The 23,169-nt window shown below is 35.9% G+C and overlaps 4 protein-coding genes across 11 annotated transcripts; all 4 read right to left on the bottom strand.

The window, feature by feature from the left end:
- Nucleotides 1–140: 140 nt before the first annotated feature.
- LOC109155803 (acylpyruvase FAHD1, mitochondrial-like) lies at nucleotides 141–2,469 on the bottom strand. Its single transcript, XM_019303458.1, has 7 exons — nucleotides 2,225–2,469; nucleotides 1,987–2,152; nucleotides 1,632–1,684; nucleotides 1,381–1,443; nucleotides 762–812; nucleotides 570–687; nucleotides 141–443 (listed from the first exon to the last, which is right to left on the bottom strand). Exons 1-7 carry the CDS (start codon nucleotides 2,405–2,407, stop codon nucleotides 331–333), a joined length of 747 nt encoding a protein of 248 aa, XP_019159003.1. The 5' UTR covers nucleotides 2,408–2,469; the 3' UTR covers nucleotides 141–330.
- Nucleotides 2,470–3,075: 606 nt separating this feature from the next.
- LOC109155793 (Fanconi anemia group I protein homolog) lies at nucleotides 3,076–9,765 on the bottom strand. Of its 4 annotated transcripts, none has more exons than XM_019303444.1 (13): nucleotides 8,632–9,765; nucleotides 8,084–8,165; nucleotides 7,457–7,648; nucleotides 7,207–7,271; nucleotides 6,954–7,113; nucleotides 6,400–6,645; nucleotides 5,853–6,305; nucleotides 5,683–5,767; nucleotides 4,549–5,474; nucleotides 3,950–4,457; nucleotides 3,677–3,867; nucleotides 3,318–3,590; nucleotides 3,076–3,269 (listed from the first exon to the last, which is right to left on the bottom strand). In XM_019303444.1, the coding sequence occupies exons 1-13, from the start codon at nucleotides 9,687–9,689 to the stop codon at nucleotides 3,156–3,158; spliced, it is 4,353 nt and encodes a 1,450-aa protein (XP_019158989.1). In that variant the 5' UTR covers nucleotides 9,690–9,765; the 3' UTR covers nucleotides 3,076–3,155. The 4 variants fall into 4 exon arrangements, with proteins under 4 accessions (XP_019158989.1, XP_019158990.1, XP_019158987.1 ...); XM_019303445.1 differs by having other exon boundaries at nucleotides 3,076–3,590; nucleotides 5,853–6,041; nucleotides 6,189–6,305; XM_019303442.1 differs by having other exon boundaries at nucleotides 3,076–3,590.
- Nucleotides 9,766–11,917: 2,152 nt separating this feature from the next.
- Nucleotides 11,918–13,678, bottom strand: LOC109155806. Of its 3 annotated transcripts, none has more exons than XR_002049929.1 (4): nucleotides 13,424–13,678; nucleotides 13,233–13,323; nucleotides 12,169–12,417; nucleotides 11,918–12,134 (listed from the first exon to the last, which is right to left on the bottom strand). XR_002049929.1 is itself a non-coding variant. In XM_019303461.1 (3 exons), exons 1-3 carry the CDS (start codon nucleotides 13,491–13,493, stop codon nucleotides 12,288–12,290), a joined length of 291 nt encoding a protein of 96 aa, XP_019159006.1. In that variant the 5' UTR covers nucleotides 13,494–13,678; the 3' UTR covers nucleotides 11,918–12,287. The 3 variants fall into 3 exon arrangements, 1 of the variants encoding a protein (XP_019159006.1); XR_002049930.1 differs by having other exon boundaries at nucleotides 11,918–12,133; nucleotides 12,174–12,417; XM_019303461.1 differs by having other exon boundaries at nucleotides 11,918–12,417.
- A 2,170-nt stretch (nucleotides 13,679–15,848) lies between these two features.
- On the bottom strand, nucleotides 15,849–22,966 carry LOC109155795 (putative E3 ubiquitin-protein ligase LIN-1). Of its 3 annotated transcripts, none has more exons than XM_019303446.1 (15): nucleotides 22,076–22,966; nucleotides 20,940–21,183; nucleotides 19,661–20,826; nucleotides 19,290–19,428; nucleotides 18,896–19,141; nucleotides 18,499–18,793; nucleotides 18,212–18,333; nucleotides 17,555–17,674; nucleotides 17,195–17,326; nucleotides 16,943–17,065; nucleotides 16,752–16,862; nucleotides 16,525–16,671; nucleotides 16,330–16,455; nucleotides 16,117–16,233; nucleotides 15,849–16,027 (listed from the first exon to the last, which is right to left on the bottom strand). In XM_019303446.1, the coding sequence occupies exons 1-15, from the start codon at nucleotides 22,756–22,758 to the stop codon at nucleotides 16,010–16,012; spliced, it is 3,789 nt and encodes a 1,262-aa protein (XP_019158991.1). In that variant the 5' UTR covers nucleotides 22,759–22,966; the 3' UTR covers nucleotides 15,849–16,009. The 3 variants fall into 3 exon arrangements, with proteins under 3 accessions (XP_019158991.1, XP_019158992.1, XP_019158993.1); XM_019303447.1 differs by having other exon boundaries at nucleotides 18,631–18,793; XM_019303448.1 differs by lacking the exon at nucleotides 22,076–22,966 and adding an exon at nucleotides 21,821–21,887.
- Nucleotides 22,967–23,169: the final 203 nt, after the last annotated feature.

The following is a 23,169-nucleotide window of genomic DNA, read 5'->3' as shown; positions in this document are numbered from 1 at the left end:
TCTTAATTATCTTACATTTGAACCAAACATCCCTAAAATTTATTTTACAAAATTGAATATGCATGTTAATTACTAATCCAATTTATCTGACTATGGGGTATTGTGGAGCTATTGGCATTTGAAACATTTTATACCAACCCAATAAATGGTTGGCCACATAATTTTACCCAATAAAATACCAAATCATCTTCAAGTTATAACTGAATACTTGACCAGAGTTCTCACATGTCTGAATACAAACTGCTGTTTATAATTAAGGTAAAATAGAAAAAGTCTCGACACTTGCTGGAGACCATGCCGTATGGTTACCCCCTTAAATAATGCACCATATCAATGCGTCACTCCCTGGCGTCTTCCAACGTTGAAGTGCACATCCAGGAGACCTGTTATCCCAGCTTCAACCTTTTGACCCACCTTTACGGGGCCAACACCTTCAGGGGTTCCTGTTAGAATTTATTTATTAAAAAAAAAAAACAAAACATATTATTCAATTTGTAGGCCTTTTTCATTTTGATAGAACGTAGCTTTGCTAGCTTTCTCACTCAAGAAGCATGTAATTCAGTTCATACCAGTCAAGATGACATCTCCCTCAGCAAGTGTCATAATACTACTTATGTGGCTAACTAAATACGGGATCTTGAATATCATATCCCTTGTAGAGCCTTTTTGCCGAATTTCTCCATCAACCTGCAAAGTAGCCATAACTTTTAACACAAGTATCAACATTTTTGGCATGATAGGTCTACAATGAACATAAATACCTTCAACCATAATTCTACATCATGAGGGTCTGGCACCATTGAACAAGGTAACTGCACAAACCACAAACTGCCACATTTAAATAATAAATCACACACAAAAACTATATAATTGAAGACACACAGCACTAAGAATACATCAATACAGGAAATACCTAGAGCAGTAGCAGATATCTATATTTGCATTGAAAATACTAAGGATGAAACAACAGAATAAAATGTCAAAAACGATGCAAATATCTTCCTCTGTTCATAGACCTATTCTTGCATGTTTATCAAAGATTCATCCCCTCTTAGGATATTCTTTCCACATAATTCATTAGGAATCATCCATCTTAGTAAGCAAGCAAGCATAAATAAATATAAAAATCTCCAATAAATATGTCGGAAAGGAAGGAAAATATTTCTATTAAATATTTCAAAAGTATTAAATTGTGAAAAAAATTAGTTAGTGGTGTACATTCTACAAATAATCCAATATTTGGGGCAAAAAATAGTCCAGACAACTACAATGCCCTAATTCGCTAATTTAACAAGTAGCCAACTACAGACATGTGTGATTGAATCAGATCTTCAAAAAGAATTGGACATAGAACAATTAAAAAATGGAGCCATTTCTTACAATAGAGCTGATTGGCGTGAAAGTGTCTTGGCCTTTAGCTACAGTCCATGGCAGACCTGCAGACTGGAATGTGGAATCAAAAGGGGAAGCAGAAAATAACATATATAAACATTTCAAACTGACAATATTGCGAGAAGATCAAAAGTTTGTGGAAGAGCACAGAATAAAATTTCCCTAAACAAAGAAAATCAAACATTTAAAGGTGGCATCATATATTAGAAGCTATTTAACAAGATGTAGCAAATCTGCACCTTTGCAGCAGATTGGATTTCCCTTGCAGTCATATCCAATGCAACAGCATAGCCTGAAAAACAGAATCTTCAACAAGTCAAATGGAAGCCAACACAACATTGTCAATCTGATTCTATGTCATTAAAAGCATTGACACCACTGAATTACAATGCTGGCTCGCCACTGATGTCAAAACCTCAACTGATTGTCTGACACTAGACTAGATAATAGATAGAAATCAACATCTCAGCATTTAAAATGAGGGGAAAAAAAAAACATAGTTGGCAATGCATTTCAAAACGTTATATTACAAAACAAAGCTCAAATTCAAGGATACAAAATTTAGAAAATGTTAAAAACTTTAAGCTACAATACCTCCAATATAATCCATGGCACTACCGGGGGTGACATCCCTAGCTCTTTGGCCGATCACCACCGCCAGCTCTACCTCGTGATGCAGCGTTTCCAAGGATTGTGGAATCTCGATCGTACCTCCATTTTGCAAATACGACGTAGTCGGTTTCAGAAACAACACAGGCTCCTACAAGTAAACACAAGACGCATATCAAATGCACACTCCACACATATAGAATAAAGGGGGGAGAGAGAGGACTTTGGGGATGGAGTTGCCGAGTTCTTTGGCGTGAGCGGCGAAGTTGCGGCCGACGCCGATGATTTTAGTGCCAACGGTGAGCAACTTCTGACACGCAGACGCAGCTGTTGCCATCTTCCTACTTGACGTTCGTGCCAAGACTAAATTACAAATCGGCGTTGTTCTGTACATATGCGAATACATCTCTGTGTATTTGATTTGAACGGTGTGAGCCACCACGAATCTGAGAGTGAGAATCTGGGATGAGTTTGAAGGAACTGTCTCGCACTCCAAGATCTGGGCCAAATAGACCCATCTGTGCCCATACCTTGGGCCCAAAACTATCATTACAAAATTTTCTACTACCAATTCGCTATAACTAAGCCCAATCACCGTAAACAAATAGAAAAATGTAGAAAAAAAATATTAATTTGGCACTTAAGTTATTATTGAGACGTGACCACGGTTAGATTTTGTTCTGAAAAATTGAAATGGGCGGTTTAAAGTTTTTTTTTTTAATTCTATTTTTTATTTTTAAAATAATTCAAATTCAACAATTAATTTCTTTTTTGAAAATTTTCATTCTAAAAAATCTTTTTAATAACTTTAAAAAGTGCAATTAAACAACTACCATTAAAAATTCCAACTGTTGGAAAAGACCACTAGATCTAATCGTCTTTAATAACTATAAAATGACCGACCAATCAAAGACAACCAGTCACCATCTTTAGTGGAGAAGAAGGCTGATCTAGTCATCTTTTCCAAAAAAAAAAAACGAACAATAACATAATTTTATTAACTCTTATTAATATAGTAATAGTACAGTAGATATAACAAAAGTTAATATTATTTTTAGTGAAGTGATACTCGGTGAATATAATTCCAATGTGTATGAACACTTTGTGAGGTCTGCATAACTGTATTACGGAGTATTATTATTAGTATTCCTAGCCTATGCTGCTGCATCTGCATCTTCATCAGAGTCCTCCACTATCCTGGTTTTGGATCTCTTGGCCTTGTAAAGGACAGCTTCTTCATCTTCTGAATCCTCCGCAGCTTCTTCATCTTCTGAATCCTCCTTCTCCTTCTCCTTCTCCTCCCCCGCAGCTTCTTCATCTTCATTTTCTTCAACGGATGATGATTCCCTCTTGTCACCAACAACTGCAGCATCATCATTACTACTACCTGCAGCAGGCTCCAGTAGTATTTTGAAATCCCTGCAAGTGCTACGCTTTGCATGCCTCAGCAAATTCACTTTGCTTGCCTTGCTAAGCTGGATAAGGTATTTTTCGTAATCTTCTATCTGGTAGATCAACTCAGGGATGCATCTGTTTTCCCTTTTTATCTTGTTCACCATTCCTCTACCCCCCGCACCCTCTTGTTGTTTCTTCCAAAAAAAAAAAAAAAACCCCATCATCAACACCTACTTTACATACAAACACACAGTGTACTGTACTGTATTTCTTTCTTTACCTTTTGCATATTTGCTACAAAATTGTATATTGGAGCTGTTAGCTGCCTGCAAGTTGCTTCTACCAGCTTCTGGTACTTGAGGCTGGGTAAGAGTTGCTTGCAGCCTTTCGAAGCGACTTGGAGCTTTGATATTCGAGCTAAATTCTTGTAAAACCTTGCTGCCAATCTCAACAACTGTTCTGCCTGGGGATCTGTCATTTGTTTCAATTCTCCAGTGTTAATAACTTCTACTCTAGTAATAACTATGATAAAATTTATAGGGGGTAGGCTTACCCTTGAGATTCATCAATACAAAAAAGGATGCCACCTTTACAACACCTTCTGCTCTTGAATATAGACTTTCTTCCATAACCAATTCTGAAGCCTTTTCACAACGTTGATGACTACAACTAGAACTACTACTGCCTTTGTGATATGAACAAGAGCTTGCCTTCAACTTCATGCTGCTCATCCATTCAATACTTGATTCAAGAAATTGCAGTATTGTTGAAGCAATAGCAGCACTAGTAGATTTGTTTATAATAGAATAAGTGTCTGATGTCTCTTCTGGATCACAATCCTCTTTCCCTACAACTTTTAACACCTCTGCAGCCATGTCTTGGGCAATAATCAAGTCATTCGGTGGTGAGCTTAAAGACAAAGCAAGGTTGATAATACTCTTGGCAACCTTGGGATTTGTTACATTTCTGCTTTTACAAATGCACCTTGCCAAATTGCCAACAACATCCCTCCCCTCTTCACCCAATTTACTGCCAATTAAACTTACTATATCTGACACTACCTGAAAATTTGGATAGATAGATATAGAATAAATCAGGTAAATAATCAGACTGTACACTAAAGCTTTACTCATTAATTACTACTCGACTTACCTCAACTTCCCGGAAGAAAGAATGTGCAAGTAGCTCATTTAGCAAGACCCATATACTCTTTCTAATGAATACCTCATCACTCCTCATGTTGTGATCAAGGAGCCCATTAGCCCGTTCATACTCATTATCTGATCCATCACTTCTTGGTTCAGAGATGGACACCAGATCATCCATTAAATCCAAATATCCAGGGTCACACAGATTTATTTTTATCAATTCTTTCAAGCACACTAGTAAAGTGTAGATATGTTCCTTCTTGTAATCAATATCTTTTCTACCACTGGCATCCTTCTTGTTAACTTTGTTAGATTTTGATGCTGACAAGAGAAACCAAATCATCTTGAGCAGTGGCAGTCCCAACTGTTTGATATCACCGTAAATCAACATCTTTAGTGGATTCTCTTTTGCCATACAACTGTAAGATTTCAACTGGCGCCAACAAATATCTAACACAAAAGGAAAAATGTTAGCAAATGGAGCCGAAGCCTTTCCAGAGGATAACTGGCTACGATCCTGGGAGGCCACATTGCTGTCAATGCCAACAGACTTCCATGATTCTTGTGCAGTATGCAATAGCTGACAGATGGCTGAGGTTGCCAATAATGGAATTCTTTCCTCAGACAATATAGTGCTACTTAAATCAATCCTTTCGGAGACATCATTAGCAGTAAGGCGTAGGAAGCCTCTTTTCACACCACCACTCTGCTTAGCAATATTCACATTTTTCCCCAACCACTCATGAATGCTAACAAACTCAAACAATTCTTTCTCCAAATCTATCTTTTTTGCATCAGTTGCTTTTCCAAACTCAGTGATAATGATATTCAGCATTACTTCAATGATCCCAGACCAAATCAAAGAATAGCATCTGTGTTTTTCTTCTCCTGGAGGTGCAGACCCAGCATCCATACTTTTACTCAGTAAGCCTGATTTTAACATGGAAAAATGCCATCAAGAATTAGTTCTTGTGTATATCGACTTATCTTAGCACAGTATTGTTTAAAAGAGGAAACAAAACTCGAAATTTAAAACTCATTGATATGCTTGCAAATGTAATCTGCCCCCTTACTATAGCTGCTTAGCAAGAAATACAGTAACAAGAATTAAATCGTGATATAATTAGTCTGTATAGACCTTCCAAGTCTCCCTTTCTCAGAAACTTTCGGATCTTTGATAATGAATTGGATAATGACTCCGCAGACCGTGTTCTTCCAGCCTGCTGAAATTTGAGATCAGAACAAAACAAATATGTGACCATGAACACACTGTACCAATGGAGATCATTAATTTATAATTAATACTACCTCGTTCTCTTGTGTTAGAGAGAAGCCAAAGGAAGTCCACGAATCTGAAGAATGGTCAGTTTTTCCATGCTGCTGAAGAAGAAGAATCCAAGAAATGCAAGAAAGAAGGCAATCCAGTGGCTCTTCAATATAAATTTTCCCACTCTCAGATTTAACACATTGACTGACACTCAGCTGAACCTCAGCATCCTGACTAGTGAGAACACAATACATCAAGGCGGCCATCAAGAAAAAAGGAGCATTGACCCAAGTTGTTTCCAGATAAAGTGTAGTTGGTTTAATTTTCAGTTCGGCAGTAAGCAAAAATAATGTACATACAATTTTATCCATAGTTACCTCTTTGTAAAACTGAAAGAAGTGAGGCAATAGAAAATCAAGAACAGCCCCAGCAGATAAAGGATCCACCAAAACAAGCTTTAGTAGTCCATAGTAAAGGATTTCCCTGACTTTTGCCTAAAAGAAAATAATTAACCTGAAGTTTCAATACTCCCAGCTGACAGGAAACTGGTGATTCATGATATTGATTTAGGGAAATTAAAATCTAAACCTGCTGATAAAGGCATCTCTGCAGCAACCCATTGAGCTCCAAGAAAAGGCCACATCCAGCTGCACAGAGATTTTCAGCCTGCTGGCTACAACTAGCTTGACTGCTTGATTCTTGTAAGGAAAATGTGTCATCTCTTTGAGATTGTTTTTCTCCCAATACCAAATCAAGAATGGAATGGATTGCTGCATAACGAACTGGATCCTCTCTTCTGAACATAGCTTTACGCAAGACCAGAATGATATAATCCTGTGCCATTGATAAGCTATCAGTAGCAAAAGATGAAAGAATGATGACATAACTCTTAAGTATTACTCCCACTATCCCATATTAGGATTTACTGGCCCTCCTTTCTTTCTGAAAATCAGCCTGACCAAATTCTAGAGTGACTTTATACTATTAATTCAGTTTCTGATAGTAACAATTAATGATTTAGAAGCTACACAAAACTAATAAAAGTCAAATCACGATGCTAAAGATAAAAATGAAACATTGGCATATTCTGTGAGACAGACAGAAAATTCATTTAATTGGTGCATGCAATTATGAGTGAATACCTGGAGATCATGACTTTGTTTGATGAGAGGCAAAAGGGCAGTAACCAGATGAGAAGAGACCTTGCCATTCATGAATGTAAAATAATCCATTAATGCCTTTAGATGTGAAACATGTTCCAACATCGGATATGAATATCTCCGGATTAGACAACCAAGTAGTCTATAAAAAAAATTAAAAAAAAAAAAAAAAAAAAATGAACACTATAATCAACAATGACAAAATGTTAAGAATTTAACTAACAATCACAATCACCTTACGATGGGAAGGCCTTGTTCAGGCTTCAATGAAAGAACTCGAAGTTTGCATTGCTCAATTATCTGCAACAAATCAACTAGTTCATAGCTCAATGATCTAGGCATATCTAATTCTTTTTATCATCAATACACAACACAAGCACATTAAGTGGCCATTCTATGGGTCAAGTATGTGAGAATGAAGAAATATTCCTTGAAAGAAAGCACAATTTAAGATGGTGCCCATAAATGCAGATATCGATACCCACCTCATTTCTAGCCATATCATGAACTTCAAATAATCTTCTGAGCACCTGAGCACCTAGTTCCTCAGGACCTAAAATGCCATCTAACTTATCAAATTCTTTATGGCTTCCTTCTTCTACTCCTTCAAGCAGTAAAAATCCAAGTTGTACAATGCTTGGCACCACATGCTCTCTTCCAAGGTTGCTGTCATTAACCTGCAAAGAAGAAAACAAGTGGTCTACTATGATTCCAGACAGAGAGTGAAAACTTTAAGAAAAACTGCTATTGAGTTTATCCGAAAAAGTGAAAGCATGATGCAATCGGATGGCAAATGTTAAATCATAAAGACTTGAAGCTTCATCAGACATCAAAGAAAATGAGGAAATCAAAATTGACATGAATAAGGTACAGCACATAACTCTAATTTAATCATAATTTTTACTCTTACACCATATCACTATTCACTACTGACAGTAATTTTTTAAGAAATTCTCCTTCCTGATCAAAAAACCAAGGATCACTGCTTAAAAGGATAGGAAAATGTTCAGGCACAAGTCATTGCAATCTGTTTTAAACCTTTCACGTATTGGAGAAATATGCCAAGGAATGCATGTCCAGTATATGCACAAAAAAAAGCAAAGAGCATTTACAGTTCCTAGCAGTGCTTTCTCCATCATTCTGGCTGTGTTTAGATACTCTTCCTTTAAGTCACCTGATAGCCATTTGCAATCCCTGAAATATAAGCACAAATTACAATACAAGACTGGAATCAATCATATGATGAAAAAACACATGTAATCCCAACTAGTATTGCCATTTCAACAGGAGCTTAATGGTGGCATCAAGGTACCATCCATTCAATATGATTTCCACAATCCTGTTGTTAATACAAACATCTTTGACAGCTAAGATAAGAAGTTCAGCTTCCATCAATTGTTAAAACTTCATAACATGTTTGCACAAGATCTATCTAAACATGAATTCCAGTTCAACTGAAGGTAATGTGAACAAGATTTAGGAAGTTGATAAGTATAACAAAGTTGATCTCACTCTGTTAAACCGGAAAAAATTGACAAAAGAATAGTGCATTACTTGGTTATTTTGTATGTTTGAGAGGAGGTTACAAGAATAGTGTCTTCACTGGCGTAAACAATATGGAGTATAAACAATTTAGGGGAACAAATGCAGTAACACTTACTGAGCTAAGCTTGAGTCTTTATAAGCAGCAAACAATGCTGTTTTAAGGACTCCAATCGTGCTCTCAGTGAACCTCCTAATCCTAGCAACTGACAACAAAACTGTAACAGCAAAATGGTTAAACGCAGGACAATACGATCTGACAAGCCCCAAAATCTCTTGCCCCAATGAAGGGTCCTGTTTAACTGCAAAGTTGACATGAAGCAACACAGTCCCCTCTACTTGCCTCACTGTAGAGCCACCCTTTCCTGCCAAATTCTCCCCAAAATACATCACAATGCCTTCAATTACTTTCCTCTTCCCGAACCCTTTTGATGCTAAAACCAGCAATTGATAAACGAGCCCTGGCAAGTCCTGCAGCTCCACTTTCTCCATTCCACTAAACACTTTCTCCAAAATTTTCTCCTTCTTAATTCTATCAAGAAAGGAAAAATCGCGCAGAATTTCCACAATTTTCACCAGAAAAGCATTACTCCAATTGAAATTAAGCATTCTATCTATAGCAGAATTAAAATAATCGATAGGTTTATCTATTTCTGTGGACGTTCTAATCACTTGAAGACACTTGGAGAGAAAAATTAGAATGTGGGTATCTTCGGAATCCGTAATTTGATGGATATAGCAGAGAATTGTGTCGAGAATAGAGCCCAAATCTGGAGATGAGACGGAGTCGAGGTGGGTGGTGAAGAGCTGGAGAGTGGAAAGGGAATGACAGTCATGGGGAATTTTGTGGGAACAGAAAAGAGAGGTGTAGGAAAGGATGAGGGAGGATGTTAGAGATAGGAGAGAAGGATGGAGGTGGGTCAGAGAGAGAAGGGCGGAGGCATACTCAGCGACGGCTAATGATGAGTCAGGAGAGGCGGCGCGTGCGTGAAGGTAGGAGAGTAGCGTATCGTGCGAAGCTTCGCTAAGGAGGAACTGAGGGAGGGGAGTAGAGGACTGGGGGTGGTATAGTTGGGCTAGCTGGATTATATCTGTATCCGTAAGCGGCGGCAGGGAGGTTTGTGGGTGGCTAAAGGCGGAGGAGGGGGAGGCGTTTCGAGTTGTGGTGGTTGTCATGATGCTTTAGGTCTGGTACGGTGGCTAGCGAATGAAGGAAGAAGAAGAAAGGGTTTGGATTTTAAATTGCGCATCGCATAGCATTGCGCGGGAAATAATTAAGCCCGCAATTTTTCTCTCCCCAATCCACATCCTTAATTTTTTTTTGAGGGGGGAAAATAAGGATTGCATTAATAATCAACCATCGACGAAATACAGGTTTGGAATAGAGAATCACGAACTTAAAGCGGACATAGAATTAGTAGTCCGCGCAAATACATAAGTAACATGATTCGCTGATCTATTGACATAACCGTCCCAATGTCCCTAACAATAGTATAACATTACTTAACAACAAGTCCAACATAAGAAAGGTCGGAAAACCAATAATTAAAAGTCGAATAGAAATTAAGACAATCGGACTCCAAAATAATATCATGAATGTGATGAGTCTTCAACCAATAGAGCGCTTCTCTAACTGCCATAGTTTCAGCCATATAAGGATCACGATCACATTTGAGTCTGACACTGCAAGGCGCAACAAATTTCCCATTAACATCAAACTTTATCTAATAAGTCAATTAGATATCTAAACATTTTAAAGTAACAATTAAATCCATCAACATTATATTTTGATGCAATCAAGAGTTAAAAAATCGAACAATGACCTGATATGATAGGTCGGTCAACATTCTGATCAACTCCGATAATTTTTCAAATAATAAAGTGACTTGGTGGTCGTTCTATTCACAGGAGGTTGTCTTCTCACTGAGAAGGCGGCCTATTATTTATACAAATTTTTTTATTCTTTATTTATTTTTAATTGTAAATCTTCTCATTATTATTTATACAAATTTTTTTATTCTTTATTTATTTTTAATTGTAAATCTTCTCATTATTATTTATACAAATTTTTTTATTCTTTATTTATTTTTAATTGTAAATCTTCTCATTATTATTTATACAAATTTTTTTATTCTTTATTTATTTTTAATTGTAAATCTTCTCATTTTACATACTGATGGATAAAATTTACATGGGCTAAGAGTGTTGTATTGAGACTTGTGTAATACAAGAGAATGATGTCTTAATGGGATAATTAGCAACAATTTATACCAAACTTGCTCCTAACTACCTCAACAAAAAAAAAAAAAAAAAAAAAAAAAAAAAAAAAAAAAGAGCATGACCAAATTTGACCGCAACCCATACTTCCCCGCCTAAGGTCGAACATAGGGACGGAGCCAAAGGGGGGGCAGCTGCCCCCCTCACCCCACCACATCCCATATATAATCTTTGTATGTATATATAGTACATGTTTTAGTACTAGTACAAAAAAACTATTAAATGATAACAAGGAATGAGTTAGATTAGTTGGTAGAGCACATGTTTAATAATAGTAAAGGTTGAGGGTTCAAATCCTTTGGCATCAACATAGTTTTACAGTTTTTGTACTCTTTCCCCTATAGGCTATAGCTTCAACACAGTCACAGTCACGTTTTTAATAGCTTTTTATTATGTGTTTTATATTCAAATTATTTTATCAAATTAATTATGTACGTTTTTAATAGCTTTTTATAATGTATTGTCTATTCAAATTATTTTATCAAATTAATTATGTTTCATATTTTGTTATAAATATTTTTATAAAGTTTCGATGTGTTTTATTTTTTTGTCCATATCCAACAATATTTACAAATATATTTCATAGGTAATTTATTTTTTATTTTTTAAATTATTTATTTCGTTTTAATGTTTTGTTTTTACTGGAAAAAAATTATGAATTCGTCCTTACTTTTTCGCCCCTCAACCGATTTTTTAACTCCATCCCGAGTCGAACACCCAACTTGACCTCAGTGGCCAAGCACTAGACTGGACCACCAGAGCTTAGCGCTGAGATTGGCCCCAAGACTAATTGAGTCTACTCCACTGGGTTGATTCGTTCTAGATTCATTTATATTATATCCATCACATACTCTGTATCATAAAAACAAATCATTGTAGAATAACATGCACGCTAATTATGTGAGCTATTTATTATAAATTGTGTACAAGGTTTTATACAAGTCGCGTGCTCAACCGAATAAGGATAGCAGAGTTTAGTTTGATCTCCACAGCAATATCTTTCTGTGGCTCCCCTAGTCCCCTGCACCACATGATTGATATGTTCCCAATCATGTCCAAATTAGCATCCAAATTAAGCCTTCTAATGAAGCCATGACATTAATAATTAGAATTTATCAAATATAATATACATAAATCCAACCAGCCAGAGATGACTTCCCTATTAATGCACTTCAACCGTAGCACAAATTCAAATAATAGCATTGATTTTGAAAAAAGAAAATGGAAGCAGACTTTGATACGGAGTATATGCTATGCTATACACGGCACAACTCAACTCTAAACCCAGTTTATGAATGGAATCATGATTGTTATAAAAGCCATAACTTGGCACAACATTAATCAGGCCGGCATCTTCCTCCCATAGGAGAATTTGTCAAACTATGACAAAGTTTATAATTGTCCTAGCAAATTACAGCATGCCTAAACTCCACGGGGAAAATTTGATTTAATAGTAGAATATTTTGAAGTTTCTTATTCATTGCATGTCTCAAAGATTTAATCTTTATGCGGATGGGGATCGAGGAAGTTGGCAACACGCTCTGCCTTAGCTCCTGACTTATGATCATAGTACTCGACAGCAGCAGCCCCAGCCAAAGCCGCAAGTGTGAGTGCTTGAGCATGCAACCTGCAGATTGAAGCAAAGACGGCTCATTAGAGCATTGATGAGAAAGGCAGCTACACAGATTATTATTATTATTATTATTATTATTTTTAATTGCAATTACCAATTCCACTAGCACCCATAGATACAACTAACAAACTAGAGGGACTGTTAACATACTTTCTTGGTTAAAGATAAATTCTCATTGCATGGAAGCATTCAACCACCCTATTTATCAGGAAAAATGTGCATGCTAGTGATGTCAAAGGACAATCAAGCACACACACATTCTACTTCCCAAGGTTGAGGTAAACCACACACATATATGGAATAACAAGAGCATATATGCATAATGAAGGTTGCCAACCGGCTGCATAGATGTTCACATATCTCCACCAAATAAATTCCTAATTTAGCAACTTCATCTTCTTTCTATGCACAATACTTAGCAAAACAAAGGAAAGCCACTTCACTAGGATCTTTATAGCAGAACAAACAGACAACATATTAGTCAGATTATAACCCATGTGCTTGGTAAAAAAGATTGCCTGAATTAAAGAAATTCATCCATTTCATGAATGCAAACTCCAATATTTAAAGCTGATTGCAAATCCAATTCAGCAATACAGGCATGTCGTTATTTATATTTACTATGCTAATTGGGAAGAAAATAACATAAAAATCAGGAAAAAAAATTGTATGTACAGAATTCAGGCCTAAAAGCAAAGTTGTTTGTTTTCGATGAAAAGGTAAAAGAACGGTATGTTGGGAATTTGAAACCCTTTCTTCACTTTGCCTTAATTTTCTGGTTTTCCCCGTACAGGAAACGGGATACATACCTAGCGTGAATGATCTTAACACTGGTTTTCATATTAGGTTGTGACCAATTGTATGCAAACGAACCCGCTATTCCACTCAGCCATAAACAACCTTCAACAGCAATTCAATCCATAGCCCAACATCAGGGATCAGGAAAAAAACACAGGAAATCTGAATCAGAATATATATATAACGAAATCGAGATTATTACCAACAGTTCTAAGCTTGTGCTCAACGACCCATTCCCTCAGAGACTCCATGGTGCTTTGCTTCTCCGCCATTCTTATTCCTTATTTAGTTTTGTTTTAGCGTTTATTGTTTGTATCCTTGGTATTGGATGAAATTTTTTCTAAAATCTGGAATCCAGTCTGAGTATTTAACTATTTATAGTTGGAGGTTCTCCATTACAAATCAAAATCCGTGGGCTACGATTCCGAAGAAGCAAATTACAGCCGACAGATCTGCACGCGTTCGGGTAGTAAGTATTTGCTTTTGACTAGTATTTCCGCCTTCACTAACCACCGGTCCACCGCCTTCAATTGGGCTTCTCCCAAACGCCCAGTCAGGAGAATGGGTTCACAACCCATGGCCAGGACTATATTAAAAATCGTCAATAGTTATACCATGACCCGGTCCATCTTGCAGGTAAATTATGCTGTGGACTCGGATTCACGTAATAATTTGATAAATTATTATGTAGACTATTATTATTATTATTATTATTATTATTATTATTATTATTATTATTATTATTATCATTATCATTATTATTAAATTAGCAATATGGCTTCAACCAACGACAATATTGCTACTTCATTATGGGATGCTAGATTATGATCATGCTAATAGTTTTATTTTAAAAAATGTTTACTTTTTTTTTGGAAGACGAAATGTTAAATTTTAATATGTAAACAAACTAATTTAAATTTTATGAAGATGTCATTTTTAGTCTTTTTACATTTATCAGCTTATCAAAAAGCTAATTTTACAAAACACTTTCAATCATAACGGCTCTGTTTGGCAGAGCTTATTTAGGAGCTTATAGCTTATTTTAAGCTACTAATAAGCTATAAGCTCTGTTTGTTAATGTTCCCAAAACAAGCTCCTAGCTTAAAATAAGAGCTTATTTTGGAACGCTACCTAAGGTAGCGTTTCAAAATAAGCTCCTAGCTTCCTAACTATTTTCCCATCTTTATCCTTATTATTTTAAATAAATTACATAATTTACGCTTCCCAATTAAAACTTTTTCTCTTCTCCTTTATTCGCAACTTTCACCGCAAATATTATTATTATTATTATTATTATTATTATTATTATTATTATCATTATTATTATTATTATTATTATTATTATTATTATGAGATTTGCAACAATATAGATGTTAGATCATGATTATGCTAATAGTTTTATTTTAAAATGTTAAAAAAAAAATTTTAAGACAAAATGTTAAATTTTAATATGTAACAAACTAATTTAACTTTTATGAAGATGTCCTTTTTAATCTTTTTACATTTATCAGCTTATCAAAAAGCTAATTTTACCAAACACTTTTAATCATAACAGCTCTTCAGTTTTCAGCTCTGAACTTATAGCTGTTCAGCTTTCAGCTCCTTTTCAGCTAGGTTTGCCAAACAGAGCCAACAGCTAACTTAACAGCTCTTCAATTTTCAGCTCCGAGCTTATAGCTTTTCAGCTTTCAACTCCTTTTCAGCTATCAGCTCATAGCTTATAGCTTTTCAGTTAGGTTTGCCAAACAGAGCCTATGATACACAAAATTTTATGTAATTTATAACAAAAAATATATTTTAATATATTAAAAGTATATTATTTGTATATTAAATTTATATTATTTGATAGCATGGTCCACACAACTGTGTGAACTATAATAATTAAAAAATTATTATGTGGACAATTGTGTTGTGTGGACTATAAAAAAAATACATTTTTGTAATATATTAAAATTATATTATTTATGTATTGAATATACATTATATAAAATAATGTAATTTTTTTAAATACAATATACATTTTTAATATATTAATGGAGTGTTTGGTTCATAGGATTTTGAATTATTTCAAGTAATAGAATCACCACTCGAAAGGTAATATAAGATTTTGAGAAAGTAAGATTAGCCTATGATATCAAAGGTGATTGAGCGTATAGTTGTGACCTTTCAAATGAGAATACCCGAGATGAAAAAGTACATTTTGTTGTCCACCACAATTAACTTTCACAGAGATACTTTCAACATAGATTCCCGTTAAAAGCTGCAGCCTTTCTGCGAATTACCTTTTGTATTTGCATTGAGAAATATTTAGAGATTGAATTGCAAGGGAAATCGCAGCTGCTATATCATGGCAATCTCTCTGATGACTGCAAAAAGAGTTCAGCCACGTGTGAATGAATACCTCAAAAAATTGATGATTTTTATTGCATAATTTGCAAAGCTTTTGATTCATTAACGAAATAGTGGAGAGGAGCACATTATACAGTCAGCTATTTGTAAGCTGCATGAGAAGATTATCAAATGATGTATATTCACCTCTATCGCACCTGTCTGTCACTCATGGGAAGAAATTTTAATTTAGTGGAGTAAAAGGGTTTCTGTAAGGATGATATTTTCAAGTGCGCACATTGAGAATGACCAAGCCATTTGCAGCCACCTTAAGGTAATTCTCTTATTCTCTTCCTTTAAGACTTAGATAATTCATTTGATCTGTACATTATGAAAATGAATAAATCTATGCTAGCAGTATATGTAGCTGACTTGGATCCTTGTTGTGTCTGTGATCCTTCTAGAGGGGAATCCAACCCTGTAATATTTTAGACAGAGAGATAGTGAGAGATCACAACATAATAATGAATGTAAAAGAAATTGATCTAGACATTTGAATAAACAGACCTTTATCATTCCAGTTTCCGTGCCACACAGAATCATGTCATTTGCTGAGAGCAGGCTTGTTATTTTACTACCTGCTGATAACCTCCCAACCTTATGCTGAGTTCCTCTCAGCCAAATCTGATTGGTTTTTGGTACTCATGGGTCAGAATGTACAACCCTCTAGACAACTGTGAAGTCAATTTTGAAAATTTCCTTGGAAAATATGTTAATTACCTGAAGGCTGCTTTTTGATGCACTGGATACGAAGTATATGAAATCCTCCACTATTTCCATTGCCGATACATTTGCGCCCTTTTCTGGCATTACTGATAACTGTGGCTTGTTATTTCTTTTCCATTCCTGCATTTTTTTAGTCTAAGTCAGTGAATCCAACAATAGAGTAACCTACATTGATACAGTTCATGTTACCTTAATATGTGAACCTTCAACATTTGCAATTGCACAGTACAGCCAGTCCTTGTACACAAAAATTGAATTCACAGTCTTGTTTCTCCACCTCCATCTATTTGATGGTGCTTTGATTTCTTGCTGTCTGCTGGTTGTTATAGCTAACTCCTGGATTCGTTAATATAATATTACTCTTTCAATTTTTAGTTGCTAAATGAGTTTTTCTTTGGCAAGATATATGTACTAACCTGTATGCTTGAATCCGTGCATCCTACATAGAGCTTTCCCTGTGCTGCTGTTGCAAAACTCACTGATTTATTCTTGAAGACTCTTCTGAATTTTCTCGAAACATCAAACAGCTGCCAATAGTTTCATTTCTGAAGGTAATGAGCCACTATAAATGTTCACCTAGCGACATCAATCTTGCTTCTAATATTACCTTCAATTTGTTGCTATGGGTTATAATAAAAATCACATCCCCGTGAGTGCTGATACGGCGAATTGAATCCTTTGTTACTATTGTCTCAATACATTCAATATTCACTTGGACCATTTGCCAAACCTACAGTTGAAAGGGGAAACAAATTTGAAGGATGAAAAGGAGACCTCTGGGGAGATAACAAATTTCACCTTTATGGTTTCAACCAGTTACAGTGAAATGCCATGACTCTGTTCTTCCATGTTGAGTTACCTTTATTCTTTTGTCAGAGGATCCACTTAGAAGGCAATTCCCAGGCTCAAAGAGTGAAAAGCATGTGACTGCCCTTTTGTGCTCCTTCATAACCTGTACAAGTGAGGCTGTTTGTCCCTTGATGTCCCAAACCTAAGATGTGAGACATTTGTCAGTTGAGTTTTATAATTAAAGGAAACAAGCCTAGTTTTTCTAGGGACCTTATCCCTCATTCTAATATAATACAGAGTAATAATAAAGAGCAAACTGACTCTTATCAAACTCACACTTGTTGTAACCTAACTTGGTAAGAGATTTATCTTGTAGCATTATTTAGTCAAAAACTATTTGGAAGTGATGAAGTAGGTTGTAGTACAGCACCTTAATTGAACCATCTGCATGTCCACTGAAGAGATGCCCTTTATAGTAGATGAGGGCAGTCACGGCTCCACTTTGACTCTGACACACTTCAAGAATCTGAGTGTGAACGCATGATATTCGCTGCTTTGACATTTTAGTAAAAATGCTAGTTAACAGATAACAATGTTTATCAATTATATCAAATACAAATGAATGTGTGTGTTACTATATATTCATGATGTACTCTATTTTTAATTTTTATAGATATGGAACTTGGAAGTTGTTATTTACCTTATGCAATGATTTCACTATTTTTTCACTCTTTCCTTGTATCTCTTTTACTTGTGTGTTTTCTGGTTTACATAATAAGGTTTGCACTACTTGTAACTTGAGTTTCTCCTATCGAACTGTGTGTTTATGGTAGTTTGGTGGTCAAGAGATACCATTAAGTGAGCAAAATACTTAACTGTATCTTTTAGCCGATTAGTATGGTATTTGTCATAGAGTTCTATTGGGTCTATTTACGATCCAAAAGAACTCAGATTTTTGTGCGTGATGGAAATTACTATTGTATGTTACTTGGAATTCTGTATATTATGATAAGGTTTTGTGACGTCTGAATTGCATCTTTCTGCTTGAAATTGCATGTAATTCTGTATTAGATGTTAAGCTACTTACCCACTTATTTGGCTGGATATAATCAGCTACTTTCAGTAGTTCTTCTGCCATCCAAGTAATGTTGGAAAGGCGCCTTAGCGACTCTCGAACACCTTCAGAAAAGTTGACTAGTTTCTTCATCCCTGAGAATAATAATTTCCTATTCAAGCTTGTAATTCAATGAACATAATATTTAAGGCTTTTAAGCACAACTATATATATATATATATATATATATATATATATATATATATATATATCCACAGACAATGTGTTGAACTTGATCAAATTGTGAAATGAGCCATTACCTCTACCAGAAGTGTAATAGTATATGCATAGACAAGCTAATAGTCTTTCTTCAAGTTCCAGTCCAGGGTGCACATATTGCTCAATTGTACTTAGTAAGATTTCACATGCTGCATATCTCAAATCATCTGTACCTTTTGTAACCTCAGAACCAAGCCAGGTGGCAATGACTAGACAGTCTCGAGAAATGCTCTTTGACTTGCTCTTAAGTCCCTTCTCTAGAGCATGGAAAACAGGAACCCCAAACTTCAAAATGCACCTTGCAAGTTTGCCACACCATGCATCAATGCCAACATCCTACAAGTTCATTTAGTTTTCTGAAGTTATATATTTTATTTACTTTTCTCGCTATACCTATTCTCTGGTGGATAATGATTTGAGTCTTGAAGGTTAACATACCTGCAAACTTTCATCTGAGAAGTCAAATTTTTTTATCATGTTGCGGTGATACATAGAGGTCAAACCTGCCTTCTTTACTAACCATGGTATGGTATATGGTTCCCCCATCCATGAATAAGTTCCACCAAGATTTGATAGAATGAATGCTGACAGCTTCTGAGCAGCAGAATTTTCTTCATGCATCAATGACTCTAGAAAGGCTTCTATAGCCTTTTCACTGTTTATGAGTTTGTTGGATATCTCCTCCTGAAAAGTTCTCAACATTTATCCAAATTAGTGTCAGTTTTTGAGTTCTGATCTAACTTTTCTTCACTTAGTTCTGACTTGAATATCAAATAAATAGATACATTATTTGTCAGAGATTTCAAATTGAAAATTACACTCCTATACTTACTAGCGTGCTTAATTGAAGCAACAGACTTGCTGCCAAAGGCTTGTGCTCTGGTTGTGAATTCTGAAGGAGTGATAAGACACACATGTTATTGATGCTTCCTTCCTTTTGTATCTGGTGCAATACATTAACAGCTGAAGACCTGTTACCCAATTGTTCCAAAAAAAGTAACGTCATCTCAGATATTGGAAGCACTTTTTCTCATGAAACAAGTTTTATTCTCAACATTAAGGCTTATTTTTAGATTGTTCATGAATGTGAGAATATACTAAACCATGTTACATTTCCTATAGGCTATAGAAGATAACTCTTCTATCCATTGTTATGTTGCTATCAAAATTAGTACCTTAAGTAGTTTTTTAAAGAATCCTTACCGTGGTATGCAAAGCAGTTCGTGAAAATACTCTAGTGCAATTGATGTTGCACGCTTGCTGTTGCTGCTCAACAGAGTGATAAATGGAGCCACTGGAGGGGAAAGATGTGATATATGTTTTCTGCATTTCCCATCAAATTGCATGCATCTAACAAGAACTGAAGCCAAAGCAATAATCTCTTCAAGATTATTGTTTCTTGGAGCATCAAGGAGTCCTGAGAGTACTCTTGGAGAGCTGATCGCAGATAAGTGCAGATTATTTGTTGTATAATCATGTGCAGTTACTAGTACTTCAATAATCATTAATGATGCTGCAGGAGGTGTCAGCAGAAGTGATGTTAGCATACCCTTGTAGCTGTTTGAAGTGCATATAACATCCAAGAGACATGGTAAAATTTCTAACATCTGGATTTCTGCAGGACTTGGATTTATTAAATATATCAATATGGCTGCTTCATGAACATTTCTTTTAAGAGCAGTTGCCAAATGATTTAACTGCAATCCCTTTCTCTTGATGTCTTCAATAACTGATCGGTTCTTTGAAATGATAATTGATAGTGTGGATACTGTTTCTCTTATCACCTGCTCTTCTTTGGATGTTGATATAGCCCTTAGTAATTGATCTAGAATGATGTCCTTCAGTAGAGAGTACTTCATTCCTGCTTTATCATTCAGAGTTTCATATATTTTTGTGAGGTCAGCTGCATGATCTTCCTGACAATTTCTTAGTTCCTCCATAAAACATAACTTTGAAATTATTTTCTCAAGTATTCCAACTTGCTCTATATGGGTATGTCCTTCCTTTGTGATCTTGTGGTGACTTTCTCCTTTCTTCCTCACTGAAGAACTCCGCTGGCACTTTACCTGGTAGAAATGAGAATCACGCATAGACATAGAACCCCCTGTATAGCCATAAAATTCATGATCGTCGTCTATTTGTAGCTCCCCTTGCCTTGCTGCTTCTTTGTTTCTGCCAAAAACATGTTGTGCTTTGATGCTTCTGATTCCTAATGCTGATAACTTCTTACTGGGAAATGAGCTGGAGAATCTTTTGGAATAGAAATCACTGGTTTTATTTTCTGCTCTCTCTCCATATGTCCAGTGTCTATAAGCTTGAGACTTAGAGACTATGCTAGGCATGGATAAGGAGCAAACAGCTGCGTTTTCCTGATTCAGAAATAAAAAATGATATTATGAAAAGGATGAGGGGAACTTTTTATGAACAAGCCATTTGTAAGCATGCTCTTTTTTTTTTTTTTTTTTGGGCTTCAACCAATTACCTTTGGAAAACATTCTTCAGTGTCACTGCTGTCACTTAAATCTGGTGAAATGGGTGAATCTGACTGGGATTCCATTAAGATATCTTTGAGACATCTGATACTTGATGTTGTAATAGTTTCTTCAGAATATTGTGTTCTGGATTGTTTAATAGCTTGTACGTGATTTTGGAATAAGTTGTTCAAGGCCTCTGCCTTGTCAACCATATCCTCTGGTGGATGCACCTTCTCAAACTGCACTGATTCTCTGTTAATTTCAAAATAATTCAAATTGAATATATATTATGTAGGGAAACTAGAAGATCGACTGACCCCATATTCTCAATATTAAGAAGAAGTGTAACTTGACTGAGAAACTACAATCTAAAAATCAAGCATTAACATATATGTTTAAACAAATATAACAGAGCATTGCTTGTGCTTTCTTCTATATTGTAGATAGCAGGCCTTACTTTGTAACCCTTACATGAAATGACGTTACATTTCAATGCACTCTATAATGCAATGAGGAAATAGTTTGTCATCACACATCAGAGTTATTCATATATAGTTAGTTTTAATGCGCTCTATATATTTCAAATTTCAATTGGTGGACAACAGTGCAGTGTTCATTTATGTATGCTGAAGACTTGCTCCATTTTTAGTGCAGTTTTCATTCATTTTTACAAATTTGTGCTTAATTCTAGACAGACTTGCTAATCATGTTGACAAGTGTTGATTTTTATTTTTATTTTATAAGAAGTATGAACTTTATTGAAATAAAAAATGAATATGTACAAACAAGAGGACCAAAATAATGAAGATAATGGAGAGAATGTAGGATAGAAGTTTAAACAATAGCAATAGCAACAGTCTATTGGGATAAAAAAAAATGTGGAACATACATCTAAACTGAATGGAATTCTGCAGTGAGTTTGTTTACTTTTATTCCCTTTCTACACGTGTACTCCTGAATTGTTTAGCTGCAAAACATTAAAATCTAGAATCTGATTTATTTTCATTGTATGCATGTTTGACTGAAAATTTAATAATTTTAATTATTTTGTAATGAAGTTGCATTGTTGTTTAGTTTCTCCAAATTAATTTTACTTTTCCTACCTACCTAGTTTACAGGTGTTGGAAGAGGAAGAATAACTTACAGGGATTCATGGGGAGGCAAGGTTGTTTGTGTGGCCGTGGCCTGTCTTGGCTTCTGAGGAGTCTCTCTGAAATCTATTATTTGGTAGTACATTAACCAGGACTTGTATCTCTTTGCCATGTTTGCGATTGCCGCCACATCGTGTAACTGATCTTTGTGTATGGAGAGACGACACAAGGTTTTGCAAAGTTGGGGAGCCAAATCCGTATGGATTAGGGTTGGGGAGAGAGTGAGAGCCTGAAGAAAATGGATTGCTACCTGCCACTCATCCTCCTGGAGCTTCCACAGTAGGGAGAGATAAAAGTATGAGCAGGCAAGCAGTTGATGGTTTGGGATTCCTGCTGTGACTCCATGCTCATCTAGGGCGGCAGGGATTTGGAGCATCTTCTCAGAAGCATGAAGCATGGAAATTTTTTCTTCTGCCCATTTAGCTTTATTGGCTGCTTCAATAGTGTGTAAACCCCAGTAGAGATTGGAGAGGACTGAATGCTCCTCCTCATCTCCTCCTCCATCGGGGGGGATTTGAAGCTTGGAAGTGCATCTGGACTTGAAAACTTTCCATGTCTTGTTATCCGTGAGTAATGCATGCATATGGTGATTGATGAAAGTGACAAATAGGCGCACAGATTTTAGGTCTAATTTCTCATTATCCCCCCAAGTGGGAGGAGAAGAAGCAGAAGCCATTGAAATGAAGATCAGAGGCCAGGGAAGTTAATTTGTGGCAGAGAAGAAGAAGGCCATGGGGGATCGGAGAAGAAGATAGATATATAATAAGCATTACAGGAAGGTACATACGTTGTGCTCGTGAGTGAGTGTAACGTTTGAGGAGCTAGCCAACGTCTGAGGGCCCCGGCCTCAGGCCTCAACCTCTATTGTACTCCATTTTGCTACAGACAAAAATATATATATGGCCACTGGTTCCTCCAAAATAGGGAAACTCCGATCCCTCATATCATAGCCAGGTCAGGTCTCACACCCGGGCCCTGTCCCTTATCTTTTTAGCTTACCGCATGCAGCTTAAAGCTATATATGCATTTCTTTTGTGTCTGACTGGATGGGATATATATGATAATAATGTTTTGGCAACACCATATA

Source organism: Ipomoea nil, unplaced genomic scaffold (genome assembly GCF_001879475.1).
Source record: "Ipomoea nil cultivar Tokyo-kokei standard unplaced genomic scaffold, Asagao_1.1 scaffold2704, whole genome shotgun sequence".
In the NCBI taxonomy this organism is placed as follows: Eukaryota; Viridiplantae; Streptophyta; class Magnoliopsida; order Solanales; family Convolvulaceae; genus Ipomoea; species Ipomoea nil.
This window is presented reverse-complemented; position numbering and strand designations above follow the sequence as displayed.

Coding starts and splice junctions, on each gene's coding strand:
- LOC109155803 (XM_019303458.1), bottom strand. CDS start 2,407: ATGTATTCGCATATGTACAGAACAACGCCGATTTGTAATTTAGTCTTG. Junction 1,444..1,631: donor AAATCCAATCTGCTGCAAAG/GTGCAGATTTGC, acceptor TCCACATTCCAG/TCTGCAGGTCTGCCATGGAC. Junction 813..1,380: donor TCACGCCAATCAGCTCTATT/GTAAGAAATGGC, acceptor TGGTTTGTGCAG/TTACCTTGTTCAATGGTGCC.
- LOC109155795 (XM_019303446.1), bottom strand. CDS start 22,758: ATGGCTTCTGCTTCTTCTCCTCCCACTTGGGGGGATAATGAGAAATTA. Junction 17,327..17,554: donor ATGCAGATGGTTCAATTAAG/GTGCTGTACTAC, acceptor CTCACATCTTAG/GTTTGGGACATCAAGGGACA. Junction 16,672..16,751: donor GCACGGATTCAAGCATACAG/GTTAGTACATAT, acceptor TAACGAATCCAG/GAGTTAGCTATAACAACCAG.
- LOC109155806 (XM_019303461.1), bottom strand. CDS start 13,493: ATGGCGGAGAAGCAAAGCACCATGGAGTCTCTGAGGGAATGGGTCGTT. Junction 13,324..13,423: donor GCACAAGCTTAGAACTGTTG/GTAATAATCTCG, acceptor TTGCTGTTGAAG/GTTGTTTATGGCTGAGTGGA. Junction 12,418..13,232: donor GTTAAGATCATTCACGCTAG/GTATGTATCCCG, acceptor TTCAATCTGCAG/GTTGCATGCTCAAGCACTCA.
- LOC109155793 (XM_019303442.1), bottom strand. CDS start 9,689: ATGACAACCACCACAACTCGAAACGCCTCCCCCTCCTCCGCCTTTAGC. Junction 5,475..5,682: donor GAGAAAGGGAGACTTGGAAG/GTCTATACAGAC, acceptor TGTTAAAATCAG/GCTTACTGAGTAAAAGTATG. Junction 3,868..3,949: donor TGTATTGATGAATCTCAAGG/GTAAGCCTACCC, acceptor AACAAATGACAG/ATCCCCAGGCAGAACAGTTG.